This window comes from Geotrypetes seraphini, chromosome 1 (genome assembly GCF_902459505.1).
Source record: "Geotrypetes seraphini chromosome 1, aGeoSer1.1, whole genome shotgun sequence".
Lineage (NCBI taxonomy): Eukaryota > Metazoa > Chordata > Amphibia > Gymnophiona > Dermophiidae > Geotrypetes > Geotrypetes seraphini.
The window spans coordinates 122,411,698-122,429,566 of NC_047084.1; the positions used below are offsets into that span (position 1 = coordinate 122,411,698).

At 44.0% G+C, this 17,869-nt stretch overlaps 1 protein-coding gene across 1 annotated transcript in view; it reads left to right on the forward strand.

Moving 5' to 3' along the window:
• Positions 1–17,869, forward strand: part of LOC117357166 — a 104,374-nt gene that overhangs the window by 40,215 nt on the left and 46,290 nt on the right. The window contains exons 3-4 of the mRNA XM_033937538.1: positions 5,043–5,281; positions 10,778–16,188. Of these exons, the coding sequence (XP_033793429.1) occupies positions 5,043–5,281; positions 10,778–16,188 (5,650 nt within the window). The remainder of the gene's footprint in view (positions 1–5,042; positions 5,282–10,777; positions 16,189–17,869) is intronic.

Consider the following 17,869-nt stretch of genomic DNA (forward strand, 5'->3'; position numbering starts at 1 on the left):
AGCTTCACACAGCTTCAAACCAGAAAGAAAAAACACAAACAAAGAAAACCACTTTCCCACGTCTTCCTGCAGACCTGGGCTTTTACCAATATAGTCCTGTTCTTCACCAGGCTCTTTGCAAAACAGTTCACACAATCAAACTTTAGAAAAAATGCAATGTTGTAGACCTTGCTTACGTCAGTAGCAGCAACTCTCCAGCCTTGTAAGACTGTGCACAGAATTGCTGGGTCCCCTTTTATAATGGCTTTTGCAAGCACCCACAAAGACCCAACCCTAGCTCTTCGGGGAACCCTCCCCAATTCTGAAAGTCACTGGGTTTCCATGTAGCAGCAGCAAGGCACAAACAGCTACTTACACCATCTTTCTCCTGGCTTAATCACAGCTGGGGTAGAGCAGCTTAATCAGTGCTGAGCACAGCTCCAGCACTGCTCTTCATCCCAGCCCCAGCACTGCTCTTCATCCCAGCCCCCACTGCTGTTTAACACAAAAATAACTTCCTCAAACAAAACAGTTCTTTGCAAAGAGTGTCCCAACAAAAATTCCAAAAAGGAAAATTCAAATTATTGGCAAGCAACTGCCAGACTCATGTCCATAGGTTCCATACTTCCATCTTCAGGCATTCCACATTCAACAATGTCCATGCTTTCCTCAGGGACTGCTTGCTCTGTAGAATCCTGGACCGCAGAACCTTCCCACTCCATGATTTCCTGGGCAGGTCCTTGCCTTTACTTTGCCAGGAGAGTCCTATCAGCTAGGTCCTCATGTGCTGCCTTTCTTAGTGCCTGTGAAAGATGTTTAAGAGTGTTTGTGCCACTCCCTGTTCTAGGTGTCTGTGTTCCTAACTTTTGTGCTCTCTGGCTCCCCCCCCAGGTTGCTGGGCAGAATGCAACTGGGAACCTGATTAACTCTCTTAAGGGAGCTGAGTCTTTTACTAGGATGTGGAGCAAATCTGAATTCTAGCTCCTGTTCAGGCTCAGATGTCTCAGGATAGGCAGCTCTGCTTTCAGGATCTCCTGCCTGATCATTCTTAGTCAGTCTCTGGTCTCGGTCAAAGGATTTACTATTGGGTTTCACCCTGACATGATAGTCTCTGGGAGCGGAAATGTCACAACTCGCAGCTTCCCCAAACAGGGATCCAGGGAAATAGACTGGGGGAGCCATGCTTCCAGAAATCCAATCAGCTCCGCATCAGCAATACATTCAGGCAGCCCCACCAGCCTCAAATTATTACGGTGGGCTCTGTTCTCCAGGTCATCCACCTTTTGAGTCAGCTGGACGAGTTGCTTCTTCATACGGGCGGCACTGGAGTCTAGGGGAGAAAGCTGATTTTCCATGGCACTCACCCGGGCCCGTGTCTCATTAAGCTCCAATCCCATGTTGTCTAACCGCTCATGAGCTGTATCAATCCAGTCAAAGAACTGCTGCAGTTTTTTGTCAATAGCAGTCTCCACCACCGCTGTTATTTCCGCCACGAGGTCAGCCGTCCACACGGGGTGAGCAGCAGGGCCCCGAAGGACTAGCGACAGATGCCATCTTAGGCTCCAGGAGCTTACCACGCTCCCGCTCCCTGCGGATCGGTTTGGACGCCATAAACAGCCCAGCTGGCAAGGCTTTGTTTAAAAATTTTTATCAACACAACTAATATACTACTTTATCCTAAAGCAAAAAATAAATAAATAAATATAATTTTTTTTTCTACCTTTGTTGTCTGGTTTCTGCTTTCCACATCTTCTCATTCAATTCCTTCCATCCACTGTATGTCTACTCTCTGCATCTTCCATTTGCTGTTACTGTGCCTCTTCCTTCACACACACCCCCAATTGGTCTAGCACCCATCTTCTTCCCTCCGCTCCCGCATAGTCTGGCATCTGTCTTCTTCCCACTCTGTCTTCCACATTTCCCTTCAGGGTCTGTTCCTCTCTACCCTCTTTCAATGTCTGTTCTATTCCTTTCCACCACCACCCTTCCTTCCCTCCTTTACCATCTGTTCCTTTCTTCCACCCTTCAGCTCCTCTCACGTGGCCTATCTATCTACCTCTCTCTCTTATTTTCATGGCATGTTACAATATAATTTGTGCAAGCCGCTGGAGCCTGCGAGCTCGGTCCCTGTCCCATCCCCACAAACCATCTCGCTTCTGTGTTCCTATTTTCCCCATTTCTAATATCTCCTCTATGTATCTGGCATTGCCCCACCCCCCCCGGGTCCATATACCATCCCCATGGCATGTCCCCTTTATGTCTCTGGCCCTATGCCCCATGCACATAATTTCCCCTCTTTCTGTTACCTTCCTATGTCCAGATTTCCCCTATCTTCCTCTTCCATACCAGTGTGTCTCTTCTTTTCAACCCCATCTAACTTTTTTCCCTCTTTCTTCCACCCCCTGCTTCCAGCATCTGGCTCACCTGCTTGTCCTCCCCTTTCTTTCCTGCTGTGGGTTTTTCTTTCCCTCTTCATCCCCTTGGCCCAGAATCCTTTTCCCTTTCACTCCCTCCTTCCAGTGTGAGCTGGGTCCAGCAGCCCCCACCCACCCGATAGCAGCGTTTAGCCAGCTCCCTCCCTCCATCTCACCTTAGTTTGCAGGCTTCTTTTTCGGTGACCCGCGCGGCTTTTCAGTGTTCAATCTTCTGCTCTGCTGCAACTTCCTGTTTCCGGTTGCATCAGAGCAGAAGATTGAACACTGAGCAGCCGCGCGTGTGCGGCTCTTTGAAAGCGTGTGGGTCGCCAAAAAAGAAAGCCTGCAAACTAAGGTGAAGTGGAGGGAGGGAGCTGGCTAAACGCTACGATCGATCAGGCGGGCGGGTGGGGGCTGCGGGGACCGCGCGATTCTTGATGCCTCACTGCGGAGACAAGATCATTCACCGCTCCACGGGGCGGTGAATGGCCTTATCCCCGTCCCCGCAGCGACTGCTATTTTTCTTTCCCCATTTCGGCGGGTTACCCGCAGCTAAATGCGGCTAGCCGTGGGTAACCGTCACCGTGTTATTCTCTAATTGTATACTTAATAACTTAGGTAAATATGAATTATGAAAATTGCACAGGGATTAGGAGTGGTCTTGTAGTTAGAGCAACAGGCTGTGGAAGGCAGGTAGGCAGGCTGGCTTCGGGGGAGGGGGTGGGACAAAGGCTAGAAGGCAGTGATACATTGGGGCAGGGCCTAAGATCCACAATCGCATTGCGTCGGGAGGAGGAGCAGGAGCAGGAGCAGGAGGACTTTGTGGTTCCTCCTGCTCCCAAAGACAGCACTGGAGGCCTAAGGAGCAGGAGGGACTGAGCACCCCTCTTGCTCCCAACTTTTAGGTACGGGGGTGTTGGGCCGGGTAGGGGATGAGTTGGTTGGTGGCAGGAGGGAATTGGCATCCCTCCTGCCATAGTCGCATGGGCGGGGAGGGCAGCGTTGGGTGGGCATCCCTTCTGTCATTTGTGGGTCACCGGGGGGGGGATCATGTTTGTCAGGGGGATGCCTCAGCCGTTTTTTGACTGGTCTGCCTGTCTTTTTTTTTTTTTATGGGGCAGATATTTTGCATGTGTAACACACGTAAAATATCTGTGCCATGGAATTAAATATGAAAAGACTGGCAGACCTGTCAAAATATGCTCCCCCCAACAAACGCAGGAGATTTCAGGGCGGCAATGGAGCAGGAGAGTCAGCAGGGACATGTGCGACTGATCCCCAGCAGTCACTTCTTCTGTTGATCGACCAGCCCAGTTGCTGTCCCAGATTTGTTTAGTGAATCGTGTCCCTGCCTACTGTGCATGCTGTTTCCCCTCATTTGCATGCACGGATCGGAACTGGATCGGAGGAGAGGTTAGTGAATCGGGTCAGAGGGAAATTGGGTCGCAAAGGGATCACAAAGTGATCGGTACATGATTGGTTTGCTTAGTGAATCTAGCCCTAAGGCATCAGTGTATAACTGGGCTTGTAAGGGTGTTTTCATGCGGTCTGCCATTTCTGACCAGTTTTGGTGCCTTGCTTCTGTTAGAATGCTTTTCTGCATCAAAAATTCAGCATGGATGTAACACCTAACATCTGGTGCCCATATATAAAATTCCACCATAGTTATTTGAGAAGCAGACTACGTGAACTACAGCATCCTTTTTCAGCCTCCTGGAAATGTTTCTAATCCTGCGTGCGCCCGGTAACGCTACAGAAATAATAAATTGTTGTTGTTGTAATCCTAAAACAAAATCTTATATACCTGGTCAGCTCTCATGCTCCAGAGCACATACTAGGTAACGATCTAGAGTGACCCTAAAAGCCCAGGGCTTACAATGCAATATGATTCATGTGATTAACTGTGATTGAACTAAAAAAGCGTGGGATGAACACAGAGGGTCTCTTAACTAGAATATGAATGAGCAAACTTCCACAGTTTGAATCCTGCAAAGGAGCCGGTTTGGATAGGCTGGAGTGAGCTTCAAAGGCAACTCCAGTAATAGGAACCTAAGGACGGTTCTGGGCGGACTTCTAAGGTTGTGGCCCAGAAATAACTAAGAAAAAAGTTTAATTTAATCTTGAAATTGTAATGCATGTGATTACAGGGCAGACTGGATGGACCATTCGGGTCTTTATCTGTCGTCATTTACTATGTTCCTATATTAATTAACAACATACAGTAGCTAGCTTTATTTATTTTTTTCAAATTTGGGTTCACCTAAATGATAAATGTTACCCAGAACTTGATGTCTAGCCAAAGGTTAGCCATCTGGGAAAGGAAAAATGGACGAGGCTTCCACATAGCTGGTTAACAGAGATTTTCTGACTGTCAAGTTCAGTTTCAGTAGGAGCACGGAATTGTCTGTTTAACTTTAAAGCACCATGTTTGACATCTACCTAGATGGAGAAGACTTCTGAATATCTGGGATAAAGATAAGTGGACAAGTCATCCACATCTTTAAGCACCAACTGGCCAGCTGAATATTATCACTGAGGCTTTTAATTTAATATGGAAAGAGATTTTCTGTTAAGATGTACTTGTAATTGGTTTGAGAGGGGGGCAAAAGGTTCATGGTTTGTCACTCTTTTTATCTTATCTTTTAAAAGGAAAACTTGATGAAGAGCGGGAAAGAGAAAAAGAGGAACAGAGACAACGAGAGGCAGAAGAAGAAAGGAGACAGCAGGAAGAAGCTAAGCGGATGCAAGAGCAGCTAGAGAAAGAATTAAGGATTCGGGAAAACTTGGAAAGAGAGAGTAAAGCTCTGGAGCAAAATCAGATGAAGCGCTTGGAAATGTTTCTGTATTCTTCAGAGGATATTGCTGCTGCTGACATAGAGTCAAATGAGGTACTGTATCTTCATAATGATCAGCCATTTTCTGAGGACATTCAAGATAGCAAGTCCTTAGTGATGGATGATGACATTTGAAGGAGCCTAGTGCAGTGAAAATGAGAAATAGACATGTTCAATTGGGCATGTGTTGGGTTTCCAAGCAGGGCAGGATTAATTCTTCGAGGGTCCCTAGGCACCAAATACACTGGGCCCCAGCCCCAGCCCCTTCCCCACCCCACCCCCATTTTCTTATTTATTTTTTTATTTCCACTTGATTTATTTTAAAATTCAAAACAACCAGTGCCAGTGGACAGTTTTTCTTCTATGCAACCCCCAAACATTTCTGAACAAATCCCCCCTTAATTCCCTTCCCAATCACTTGCCCAGGACTTAAACTCTGAACCCTTTCAATACATATATAAAGTGTACAGCAACCTTCATTCATCATCAGGTGGGATTTCCATTTGATTTCACACTTCCTACTAAACAGAGGTAAGTTAAATATACAATACCATACAATGAGAAACCAATACAATAATATTTTATACACCCACACCCATTTGCATACCAGTATGTTAATTAGTTCACTTTAGAAAATTGGAATTTGTGGCAGTTTTTAGCGAAGGCTAACACACTAAATACTCCATGCTGCTCTTGATGCTCATAGGACCTCTGACCATCGGAGCAGCGCAGAGCATTCAGCATGCCAGCTGGTGCTACAAACCCATGGGACGGTACAGTATAGGGGGTGAAGAACTTATGTGCACGACAGAAGAGTGGGACTTGGGTGGGATTGTATGTGATCTTAAGGTGGCCAAATAGGTTGAAAAGGTGACGGCGAAAGCTAGAAGGATGCTAGGTTGCATAAGGAGAGGAATGGCCAGGAAGAAGGAGGTATTCATGCCCCTGTATAAGACTCTGATGAGACGTCATTTAGAATATCGTGTACAATTCTGGAGGCCGCACCTTCAAAAAGATATAAAAAGGATGGAGTCGGTCCAGAGGAAGGCTACTAAAATGGTGTGTGGTCTTCGTCATAAGGCGTATGGGGACAGACTTAAAGATCTCAATCTGTATACTCTGGAGAAAAGGCAGGAGAGGGGAGATATGATAGAGACATTTAAATACCTACGTAATGTAAATGCACATGAGTCAAATCTCATTTGAAAGGAAACTCTGCAATGAGAGGGCATAGGATGAAGTTACGAGGTGATAGGCTCCGGAGTAATCTAAGAACATAAGAACTGCCATCTCTGGATCAGACCTTAGGTCCATCAAGTCCGGTGATCCGCTCACGCGGAGGCCCAGCCAGCTGTAACCTGGTGAAAAAATTTAGTCACCCGTATCCTTCTATGCATCTTTCGAGGAGATGTGCATCTAACTTGCCCTTAAAACCAATGGTGAGTTCCGCAGCAACCTCCACCGGGAGAGCATTCCAGGTGTCCACTACTCGCTGCGTGAAGCAGAACTTCCTGGCATTTGTCCTGGTCTTGTCCCCCCCTCAGCTACTTTTTTACAGAAAGGGTGGTAGATGCATGGAACCATCTCCCAAAAGAGGTGGTGGAGACAGAGACTATGTCTGAATTCAAGAAAGTGTGGGATAGAGAACATAAGAACATAAGAACATAAGCAATGCCTCTGCTGGGTCAGACCAGAGGTCCATCGTGCCCAGCAGTCCACACACGCGGTGGCCCAACAGGTCCAGGACCTGTGGAGTAATCCTCTATCTATACCCTTCTATCCCCTTTTCCAGCAGGAAATTGTCCAATCCTTTCTTAAACCCCTGTACTGTACTCTGCCCTATTACGCCCTCTGGAAGCGCATTCCAGGTGTCCACCACTCGTTGGGTAAAGAAGAACTTCCTAGCATTCGTTTTAAATCTGTCCCCTTTCAACTTTTCCAAGTGTCCTCTTGTTCTTTTATTTTTCGAAAGTTTGAAGAATCTGTCCTTCTCTACTCTCTCTATGCCCTTCATGATCTTATAAGTCTCAATCATATCCCCTCTAAGTCTCCTCTTCTCCAGGGAAAAGAGACCCAGTTTCTCCAATCTCTCAGCGTATGAGAGGAAGAGAACATGTTTACTGTGGATGAGCAGAATGGATGGGCATACAATTTTGTAAACCGCATAGTTTTAATGCGGTATATATTTTTTTGAATAAATAATAATAAATAAATATGTTTCTATATTTTTTATGTTCTTTTGTAAAGGGGGAGCATAGAAATAAGTATACAAAAACTGAACCATAAAGAAGACAGGCTCTGCATACAATGCAACACCATAGAAAAAGTGGTACATATTCCCTAATACTGTACAAAATATAAAGATAGCAGATGTAAATTTGAAAAAAGAGAAATAACAAATCACTTTACAAATTAACAACTAAAAATAAAAAAAAATGGAAAATAAGATACCATTTTATTAGACTAATACATTTTTAAATTAGCTTTCAGAGGTCAAACCCTCTTTCCTTAGGTTAGTAAAGTAGACTGCTAAGTCCCTTTCTTGGGTACTCTCATTTAATAACATCCCACCCATCGTATAGTTGTACCTCGGGTTTCTGCTTCCCACATGTAATACTTTACATTTTTCAACATTGAACTTCATCTGCCATCTTGTCGCCCATTCCCCTAGTTTGTTCAAGTCCCTTTGCAATTCTTCGCAGTCCTCTTTAGTCCGAGCTCCACTAAATAGTTTGGTGTCGTCCGCAAATTTATTATAAGAACATAAGAAGTTGCCTCCGCTGAGTCAGACCAGAGGTCCATCCTGCCCAGCGGTCCGCTCCCGCGGCGGCCCATCAGGCACACACTTCGTCCCTGTTTCTAGATCATTTATGAATATATTAAATAGCAGCGGCCCAAGCACCGAGCCCTCAGGTCAGTAAAGTATACCTCTGTTATGGTATCCTGTCTTGACCTGAGGAAGGAGATTTGGACTCCTAAAGTTAGTAAAAACTATATTAAAATAAGTCCAATAAAAAGAGTATCTTATTTCCATTTTTTGTTTATAAACGTTAATCAATCCAACTACAATACTATTTTATTCTAAAGCAAAAAAAATTAATATTTTTTTCTACCTTTAGTCATTTCTCCTTTAATCATATCCTCTTCACTCTCTTCTTTCTATCCAGTGTATGTCCTCTCTCTCCCTTTCATGCACCATCTGTCCCTTTCATCCAGCCTCTGCCCTCTTTCTTTGCCTTTTCCAACCACTGTCTGCCCTCTTTCTCTGCCTCTTCCATTCACTGTCCACCCTTTCTCTCCCTCTCTTCCACCCACTGTCTGCCCTTTCCCCCTTCCATATGGCATCTTCCTCTTTCTATGTCCCTTCCATAAGAACATAAGAACATGAGAAGTGCCTCTGCTTGGTCAGACCAGAGGTCTATCGTGCCCAGCAGTCCGCCTGCATGGCGGCCCAACAGGTCCAGGACCCGTGCAGCAGTCCTCCATCTATACCCCTCCATCCTTCCCTCCCTCAGAAAATCATCCAATCCCCTGCCAATCCCCAACACCGCACTCTGTCCCACCATGCCCCCCCCCCCCCGAAGTGAACTCCAGGTGTCCACCACCCGTTAGGCGAAGAAAAATCTCCCAGCACTGCTCCTGAATCTGTCTCCTTTCAACTCCTCCGAATTCCCTCTCGTTCCTGTAGCTTTCGAAAGCCTGAAGAATCTGTCCCTCTTCACTTTCTCTACGCCCCCCCGATCATGCAAGTCTCCATCATATCCCCCCTAACTCTCCCCTTCTCCAGGGAAAAGAGCCCCAGCCTCTCCATTCTCCCAGCGCATGAAAGGCCCTCCACACCCTCCATCAAACGTGCCACTCTCTTCTGAACCCTCTCGAGTATAGCCACATCCCTCCTAAGGCACGGCAACCAACACTGGATGTAGCACTCCAGATGCGGACGCACCATTGCTCAACACAATATATGCTACGTCTTACTAGAAACAATTTGGTGCTAAGTCTTCCCTCTCATTGAGTTGTCACATGACTCTACCCTTGAACAGATGCCAAGATTCACCTCTATTCTAAGCCCTACAAGAAACAATTACATGCTAAGATCTCACATCTGATTTAAGTCCTTACACAGGGATCCAACCGGTGCTAAGTTCTACCTCCGATCAGATACTAGCCTTTCCTCTGATTCATGTTCTCCACATGAGAATCAAACTGTCTGTCCTGTGCCCCTTCTCTGTTTTATACATGATATATCATTTCAGTTTCACTCCCTCTCCATTTTTCTCTCTCTGCCTCCACCTCCTCCCCTATGCTCTGGCATCTCTCTCTTCTCTTTTCCTTCCTTCCTTTCTTCCCACCTCACCCCTTGGTGTGGCATCTTTATTTACTTCCCTTCTCTCCCCCCATGCCCCGGCATCTTTCTCCTCTCCTTCCCTTCCATCTATCCCTTTCCCTCTATGGCCTGGCATCTCCTCTCCTTCCTTTCCCCTTGGTCAGGCATCTGTCTCCTTCCCTTCCCTCTCTTGATGCCCTGGCATCTCTCTCCTTTCCTTTCATTTCTCCCCCCATGCTCTGGTATCTCCTATCCTTCCTTTCTCTCCTTCCCTCCTTCCTTCCTTTTCCTTTGGTCTGATATCTCTGTCTCTTTCCCTTCCCTCCATGCCTTGGTATCTTTCCCTCCCCCTCCATGATCTGGCATCTCATTTCCTTCCTTTCTTTCCCTCTCTTCTTTTCCTGGTCTTCCTTCTCTCTCCCTCTCCCCAGTCAGGTGCAGCAATTCTCTCCCCTTCTGCTCCTTCTCTTTGGCACCTCCTACTCATTTGGAAGTGCAATGTTCACAACTCACTGCTCTTGTTGGCTTCGGGCCTTGTTCTCTGCTGGGTCCTGGATTCATGGAAACAGGAAGTAGGCAGGATCCAGCAGAGAGGAAGGCCTGAAGTAGACAAGAGCAGTGAATTGTGAACCCTGCTGCCGCTGCTGAAAGAATTTCCTGACACCGGCCCTCAGAGCACCCCCCTTATGGGCTGCACCCACGGTGGACTGCCCTTGGTACAGTATTGCGGGAAGGTGAGAGGAATAGAGTAACTTTGGAAGAAGGGGAAGAGATGCCCGGATCACACAGGGTCATGTGAAGTTCCAAAAATATTAGGGGTGCTCAGGTACCCACAACATCCATAGGGTTGGCGCCTATGCTTGCAAATGGAAATGTCTGTCAAATTGCTGTGATTCACTCAGGTCACCTTGTTCCTAGTTCCCACTGTTAAAGACATCCGATTAATCATTTGCTGCAAAAAAGCATCCAGGGTGGCTGCAGCTGAACTCTGGAATAAGGTATTGGTAGATCTTGGAGGAGCAGAAACTTTACTTCAATTGTTGGAAAGGCTTGAAGTGTTCTTTTTCCAACTGATTGAAAGATGCTGTTTCTAATTTTTTGCTGGATTCTTGTACTATTGTTGTTTTAGTGAAGTATACTATCTTAATTAGGGTTTACAGAATTTTATTAAATAAATAAATAAAATGCTATCTTTCTTTTGCTTGTTTTTTTTTCTATTTAAGGCTAAAGAAGTTGAAGAGAAATTTAGAGTTCTTCTAAATGAGAATCAGATCCAGGAAGACTCAAGTATGACATTGTGTGATATCAGAGAACGCATAGAAGCTCTTCAATATCAATGTATCCTACAGTATTTTACAGAGAAGAATTTGTTCTTTTGGAGTTTTAGCAGTCTGAATAGAACTTTGGCTAACCTGAATCTGTCCCTGAGAGAAGCCTTCAGTCTCCTTCAAGCAGTCAACCACTTGGGACGTGAACAGTTGGATATCATTCAATCATTGCCATCAGGAACAGAAATTGATGATAAATCCAGCTGCATCATTCATATTATACATATTCTGTACAAAACAAACAAGACCTTAGCATGGAAACTCTCAAGAACTATATTCTCTGAACTCTCCAGCATAAGCCAGGAATACCTTGGCCAAATATTATTTAATGGAATATGGACCCCCACACAGGCAGTCGCCTTTAGTCTTCAGGCTTCTCAAGTCATCGAGTCACCAGGAAAAGTAGAGAGAATTCTCCAGAAGGCTCAGACTTATCAGATAGATGCCAACTCTAGCATTACTGCTCTTACAGAAAAAGATCCCTTGAATTATCTTCAAATTTGTGTGAATAAGGAAACTGACAAAAATTCACAGACAATTCTGGATGAGATGAGAGCAAATAAATATCCAGAAAAAATACTGGCTGTTTTGGGCTCTGTCCTTCAGAGGATGGAAATGAAGATTCCTCAATACTGGTCTAATATTAAACAGATGGAGCTTTCTGATGATCTGAAAAGGGAAGGCATAGCTTTAACAAGATCCTTGGATTTCACAAATCCAGATCAAGAAATATTGACTCAAGTTCTTTATGGCTTATCAATTGCTGTTCAGGATGCTACCACTATTGTAAAAGATACTGGTGAGAAAATAGAAGGCTATTTCCCCAGACTGTCTCAGCTGGCTTCTCTCGTGGTTCTTCTTCTTTCCAAGACGTCAGAAAACAGCGGCTGCCTTCTGGAGATTGCAACTGGTGAAGGAAAGTCTAGTATTGTGGCTATGCTGGCCCTTATTCATGCTATCCGTGGAAAGAAAGTTGATGTCATAACAAGTAACCCAGTACTTGCTCGTCGTGACAAAGAAGACTGGGAGAAACTATTTAAGATGTTTGATGTGTCTTGCAATGTAATACCTCCATCAAAATTACATGAATATACTGATTTGCATCTTAGAGAAAAGGCCATAAGAGATGCATATAAATCTGATATTCTTTATGGGACAGTTAGTAACTTTGCAGCTGATATCCTTAGACAAGAGTTTGAGAAAAAGAAGACCCGAGGAGACCGACCTTTTGATATGGCCATTGTAGATGAGGTTGACTACATGACCTTAGACAGTGGTGTACAAGTTACATACCTCTCACATGCAGCCACTGGGATGAGACATTTAGAACCAGTGCTTGCTGCTATTTGGGCCAAGGTCTGCACATGCCAGCAGATTGAAGATGCTCAGACTGGGGAATGTTTCTGGACAACAGGAGCTCAATATTTTCACAAAGCTGCAGTGACAGCTGTAATGGGACCTACAACGTCTGAACATTTCAACCCACAGGACATTCTGATGCCTGGGCTGGAGCTTGGGTTTTTCACTGAGGAGGATATTCATAAACTTGAATCTAAGTTAAATGAATCAAAAGAAAAGGAATCACAAGATTCTGAAATTAAAGAATTCATGGATAAATTGGAACCCTCAAAGCAACGAGATCTTTTAGCTATATTCCAAGCAGTTTTGGAAGATACTGTACTGTTTGAATGTTATAAGGTAGAGAATGGTAGAGCTGCTAGATGTGATACAAAGTCCACAACCTCACATGATAACAAGATCCGGATGCTTCTTCTGGAACATGGCCTGGCCTGTACAATGATAAGTGAAGAAGACTTGATAGCAGCAACAGTTGACCAAATAAAATCCAGGCTTAAATTCTCCAATGATTACAAACCCCCAGAGAGGGAACAGAAAACTGAAGAAAATTTCCTTGTGTTACCTGGATATCTGAAGGAATATACAAATAACAGAATAAGAATCTTTGTAGAAAATGCTTTGAAAGCTATTTTAATGGTGAAAAATCGAGAATACATGATAGGGTCAACTCTAAATTGTGGGAAAGATACAACTGTTTCAGAGACACATGAGTATGATGCGATCATTCCAGTTGACTTCACAGCAACAGGCATACTTGAGAAGAACAAACGCTGGGGAGATGGCCTCCAACAATTTCTGGAGATGAAGCATCAGTTGGCAATATCTCCTTTAACAAATGTAACTAATTTTATGTCCAATTTCCATTTTTTTCAGCGCTACACTGGAGGCTCAGGCATATTTGGAGTCTCAGGGACCTTAGGAGATGAGGCAGAGATTGAATTTCTTAGCAAACATTTTAAAGCCTCTTGTTTTCCAATCCCAACACATCAATACACAAAAAGAGTTGAGTTGCCAGCTCTTCAGGTAGAAGGAGGAAAGGATTCCTGGATAAAAGAAATTTGCAAACATGTTGGGGACAGATCAAGTAAAAAGGACTGGCTTACAGGCCAAGCTGTATTAGTGGTCTGTGAGGATGTCAGAACAGCTGATGAACTACAGAAGAAATTATTAGAATATCAGGCTGTCCCCAGTTCAGAAAAAATAACAATGTACACAAGAAGTGATAAGCACAATGTGGAAGGGAAAACATTTAAACCTGGAGATGTAATTATTGCAACTAATCTTGGTGGAAGAGGCACAGACTTAAAAATTAACAAAGATGTTAATGAAAGTGGAGGTCTATGTGTGATTCTTACTCATTTTCCCAAAAACATGAGGATTGAGAAACAGATATTTGGCCGAACATCTAGGAAAGGAAACCCAGGTATGACACAGATAGTATTAAATTATGAAACCTTGGCTTCATCCTACCAAGACCAACCAGTAGAGATCATGAGACAGCTGAGGGCAAATTACGAGAAGACACGCATAGCTGACATGGAGGGTGATGAGCTACTAGAGGTCAGTATGCGGCAGGAATTATTTAACATTTTCTGCAACCTTCTTAATGAGTTTGATGCAAATTATACCAAGCTTGAAAAGTTGGATATTTTCACATGCTCTGATCGAAATGTTAGATGCACTGTTTTTGAGTCTTTCAAAAGCAAAATGGATTTCAAGCCAGCTTTGAATGCATTAAAGGAGACTTGGGCTCTATGGCTCACTCTCCATGAGAAAGACATTGATAACCATGAAAATTTAGATCAACTAAAGAATGACCTCAGCCAAGTAATTCAGAACAGAATGCAAGAAGTCCTGGAAGGAAAATCTAATAACTTCTATGACTTCATTAAGCTGGCTATGGATCGTATGTACTTACACACTGAAGATAAAAAGAGAGATTATGGAGCATTAGAATACTGGGAAGAAGCAGAGAGGACTGATCCAGTGTACAGTGCCGTCTCATTCTACAATCGTGCATATATTACAATTAACCTGAGAGGAGATGGCTACATACAGAAAGCAATTGATTTATTGAATGACACAAAAATAGCAATTGATATCTATATATCTGAACAGGCAAACATCACAGTTGCCAGCCAGTTGTCCTGTATTGCACAGTTTGAGCCTCACTATAAGGAAGAATCAAACTTCACAAAGCAAATGCAATGTCGAATGAGCTTGTTCAAGTCCTGGCTTGATTATATTGACAAATCCACAGCAAAGTTATCAGAACTTCAGAAGAAAAAGGAAGATGCAATCACTAAAGATGCAGCCGTTTTCACACTGACTGATGGTCAAGACTGTATAACCACAACGGAGCTGAACTCACTGTATGACATGGGCCTGTCTTTTGTCTTTGAGGTAGAGCAGAAGCCGAAGTTCTGCATTGACGCTCTTATCTGTACTATCCTTGGAGCTCTGCAGATTCTGGCTGGGATCCTGGTATGTGCTCTCTCCTTTGGAACAGCCACCCAGTTTGGAATGGAACTGATTTCTGAGGGTGTTTCAAATATAATACAAGGGGTAGTTGGTATGGTTAAAGGTTCCTTTAGTTGTGCTGAATGGGCCATCTCCAAAGGCATCAACATTGGCTTGTTCTTACTGACTGCCGGCTTTAGTGTAATTAAGAAAACAGTAAGAGGAACATGTAGAATAAAAGGTTTGGTAACAGGAACTATAAGCTTTGCATCTGTGGCAGATGATATCATTAAATCAGGAAAAGACATATTCACGTCCTTTAAAAGCACTGTAACGTCAGCAGTTTCTTCTGTCAGCAAACAGTCCCTGCAACAATCAATAAAGTCTCTCGCAACAAGCTCGGCTGTAAGGAACAACTTCATACAGGCTGCAAAGTATGCTGAGCAGGAAATTGTCAAAGAAGGAGTGATGACGGCCTTAGAGGCTGGGGTAGAGGAGGCCCTGCAAGCCACCTTTCAGACCATGATTAGAAGCAGCTTGAAGCAGATGATATGTTCTGCACTGAGAAAGAATACCACTGTGAAGAAAAATCTAATAAAGTTTATTGTTATTAATTCAGTACCTGAGCATGTCCTAAAGACTGGGAGTAAATTTACAATTATATCTTCTCAGAAAAGAAACCTGACATTTATGGTACAGAGTGTTTGCAGATCAGCAGTTTATGATGTCACGAATGATTATGACACATTCAATACTGTGATGTCTCATCTGCAAACCATACAATCCAAAGTACTAAACAAGATGAAAGGATCTATCGTAAAAGGTGTTAAGTTAATTGCCGAAGTTGAAAAATATGCAGCTGACGTTCTCAAGATCGTGAACGCCATTCCTACCAAAACCATCATTGATGGGAGAGTGGTCCCATACATAGTTAGTCAAATTGATTCAAGCCCATCTTCAGCTGAGTTTAAGGAAGATGCCCGGTGTGACATTCCTGATGTGCAAGCAGTACGAGATGAGTTGTTGGACATGGCATGTGAGGAATTATCTGAGAAATTCATAGAACTCTTCTCAAGACGTTTAACACAAATTATCAGTAAATTTGCAAAAAAACAATTTGGAGAGCACATCACAAACACTGTGGGAAATATTGTGGGAAGCAAAAAAACAGCACAATTCTTTGCTGATCAAAGCCATGGACAAGAAATGAAAAAGATACAGCTAGGGGGAGTTAAGCGGCCATTAACAGAACCTCAGCAGAAGAAATTTGATGAATACGTGAAGAAGCTGCAGGATGAGAAGCGTCCGGCCACAGAAATGGATCTGAATATTCTCACCAAGAGCGACCACCTACAGGGGAAGGGAATCCGGGTCATCATGGTGGATGAAAAGGGGAAAAGACTCACCACTGAGACATATCCTGGAAAAGACAGCTCAGCAGGGACCATCACACTGCAGCTCACCAAAGAGAAAGAGCAACCAGGAAGGTAAGACCAAGAGACAGCGCAGCACGAACCATCACATTACAGCCCACCAGAGAGCGAGAGAGAGAGAGCGAGAGAGAAAAGATGGTAAAGAAAGGCTTAGAGACAGTTCAGCATACTCCAGATAACCTGAGAGGCAGAAAGAGCAAATAGGAAGGTAAGATCAAGACAAAGCTCAGCAGTGAACGTCACATTGCAGTTAACCAAAGAGAGAGATCAACCATAAAGGTAAGACCAAGAGACAGCTCAACAGACAAACACACTACAGCTCATCTGAGATAAACAGAGAGAGAGAAGATGGTAAGGAAATGCTAAGAGACAGCTCAGCATACTCCAGATAACCTAAGAGAGAGGCAGAAAGAGCAAATAGGAAGGTAAGATCAAGAGACAGCTTAGCAATGAACATCACATTGCAGCTAACCAAAGAGAGAAATCAACCAGAAAGGTAAAACCAAGAAACAGCTCAACAGACCATCACACCACAGCTCACCTGAGACAGAGACAGAAAGAGAAAGGAGAGTAAGGAAAGGCTAAAAGACAGATCAGCATACTCCAGATAACCTAAGAGAGAGGCAGAAAGAGCAAATAGGAAGGTAAGATCAAGAGACAGCTTAGCAATGAACATCACATTGCAGCTAACCAAAGAGAGAAATCAACCAGAAAGGTAAAACCAAGAAACAGCTCAACAGACCATCACACCACAGCTCACCTGAGACAGAGACAGAAAGAGAAAGGAGAGTAAGGAAAGGCTAAAAGACAGATCAGCATACTCCAGATAACCAAAGAGAGAGGCAGAAAGAGCATACAGGAAGGTAAGATCAAGAGACCGCTCAGCAGTGAACGTCACATTGCAGCTAACCAAAGAGAGAGATCAATCAGGAAGGTAGGACCAAGAGACAGCTCAACAGACCATCACACCACAGCTCACCCGAGATAGAGAAAGAGAGAGAGGATGGTAAGGAAACCATAAGAGACAGTGCAGCATACTCCAGATAACCAAAGAGAGAGGCAGAAAGAGCATACAGGAATGCAAGAAGCCTTAGAAATAAGCTGGGTGTATTAGAAGCTGTGGCACAAAAGGATGATGTCCACATCATCGGCATCACGGAAAAATGGTGGACTGAGGAAAAGGTCTGGGACACTCAAAGAATAAAACAGCCCAGGAATAAATGGGTCACAGTAGGCTCAGGAAGACTGCGACATGTAACACAAAAACATCCACCTTCACTAATATTACCTCTACAGAATTCCTTCGCTCCACTAGTGCACTGCGATACTCAGGAAAACAGAAGGGAGGTGGGACTGGAACCAATGAAGGTAACTCAAGAGAACAAGCGCACCCTAAGTACAAATAAAAAAGCCAAAAACAGAAAACTATTACTGTTGGGGGATTCTATCATCAGAGGCATTAACCTTGGAACACAGGGCGAGGAGACCAAAATAGTGAAATGTCTTCCAGGATCCTCAGCTACCAGGAGTTCCAGGCAAATACTGACTATAATTAAGGAAGAAACTAAGGATTTTAACACTGATGTTGTTATCCATCTGGGAACAATTGACCTGGCCAACAACTCCACACTTGCAGCACAGAAAGCTTTTCGGGAGCTTGGTGAGGGCGTGAAACCTTTTGTAAAGACTTTAGCTTTTTCTGAAATACTGCCTGCATATGGAAAAGGAGAGCAAA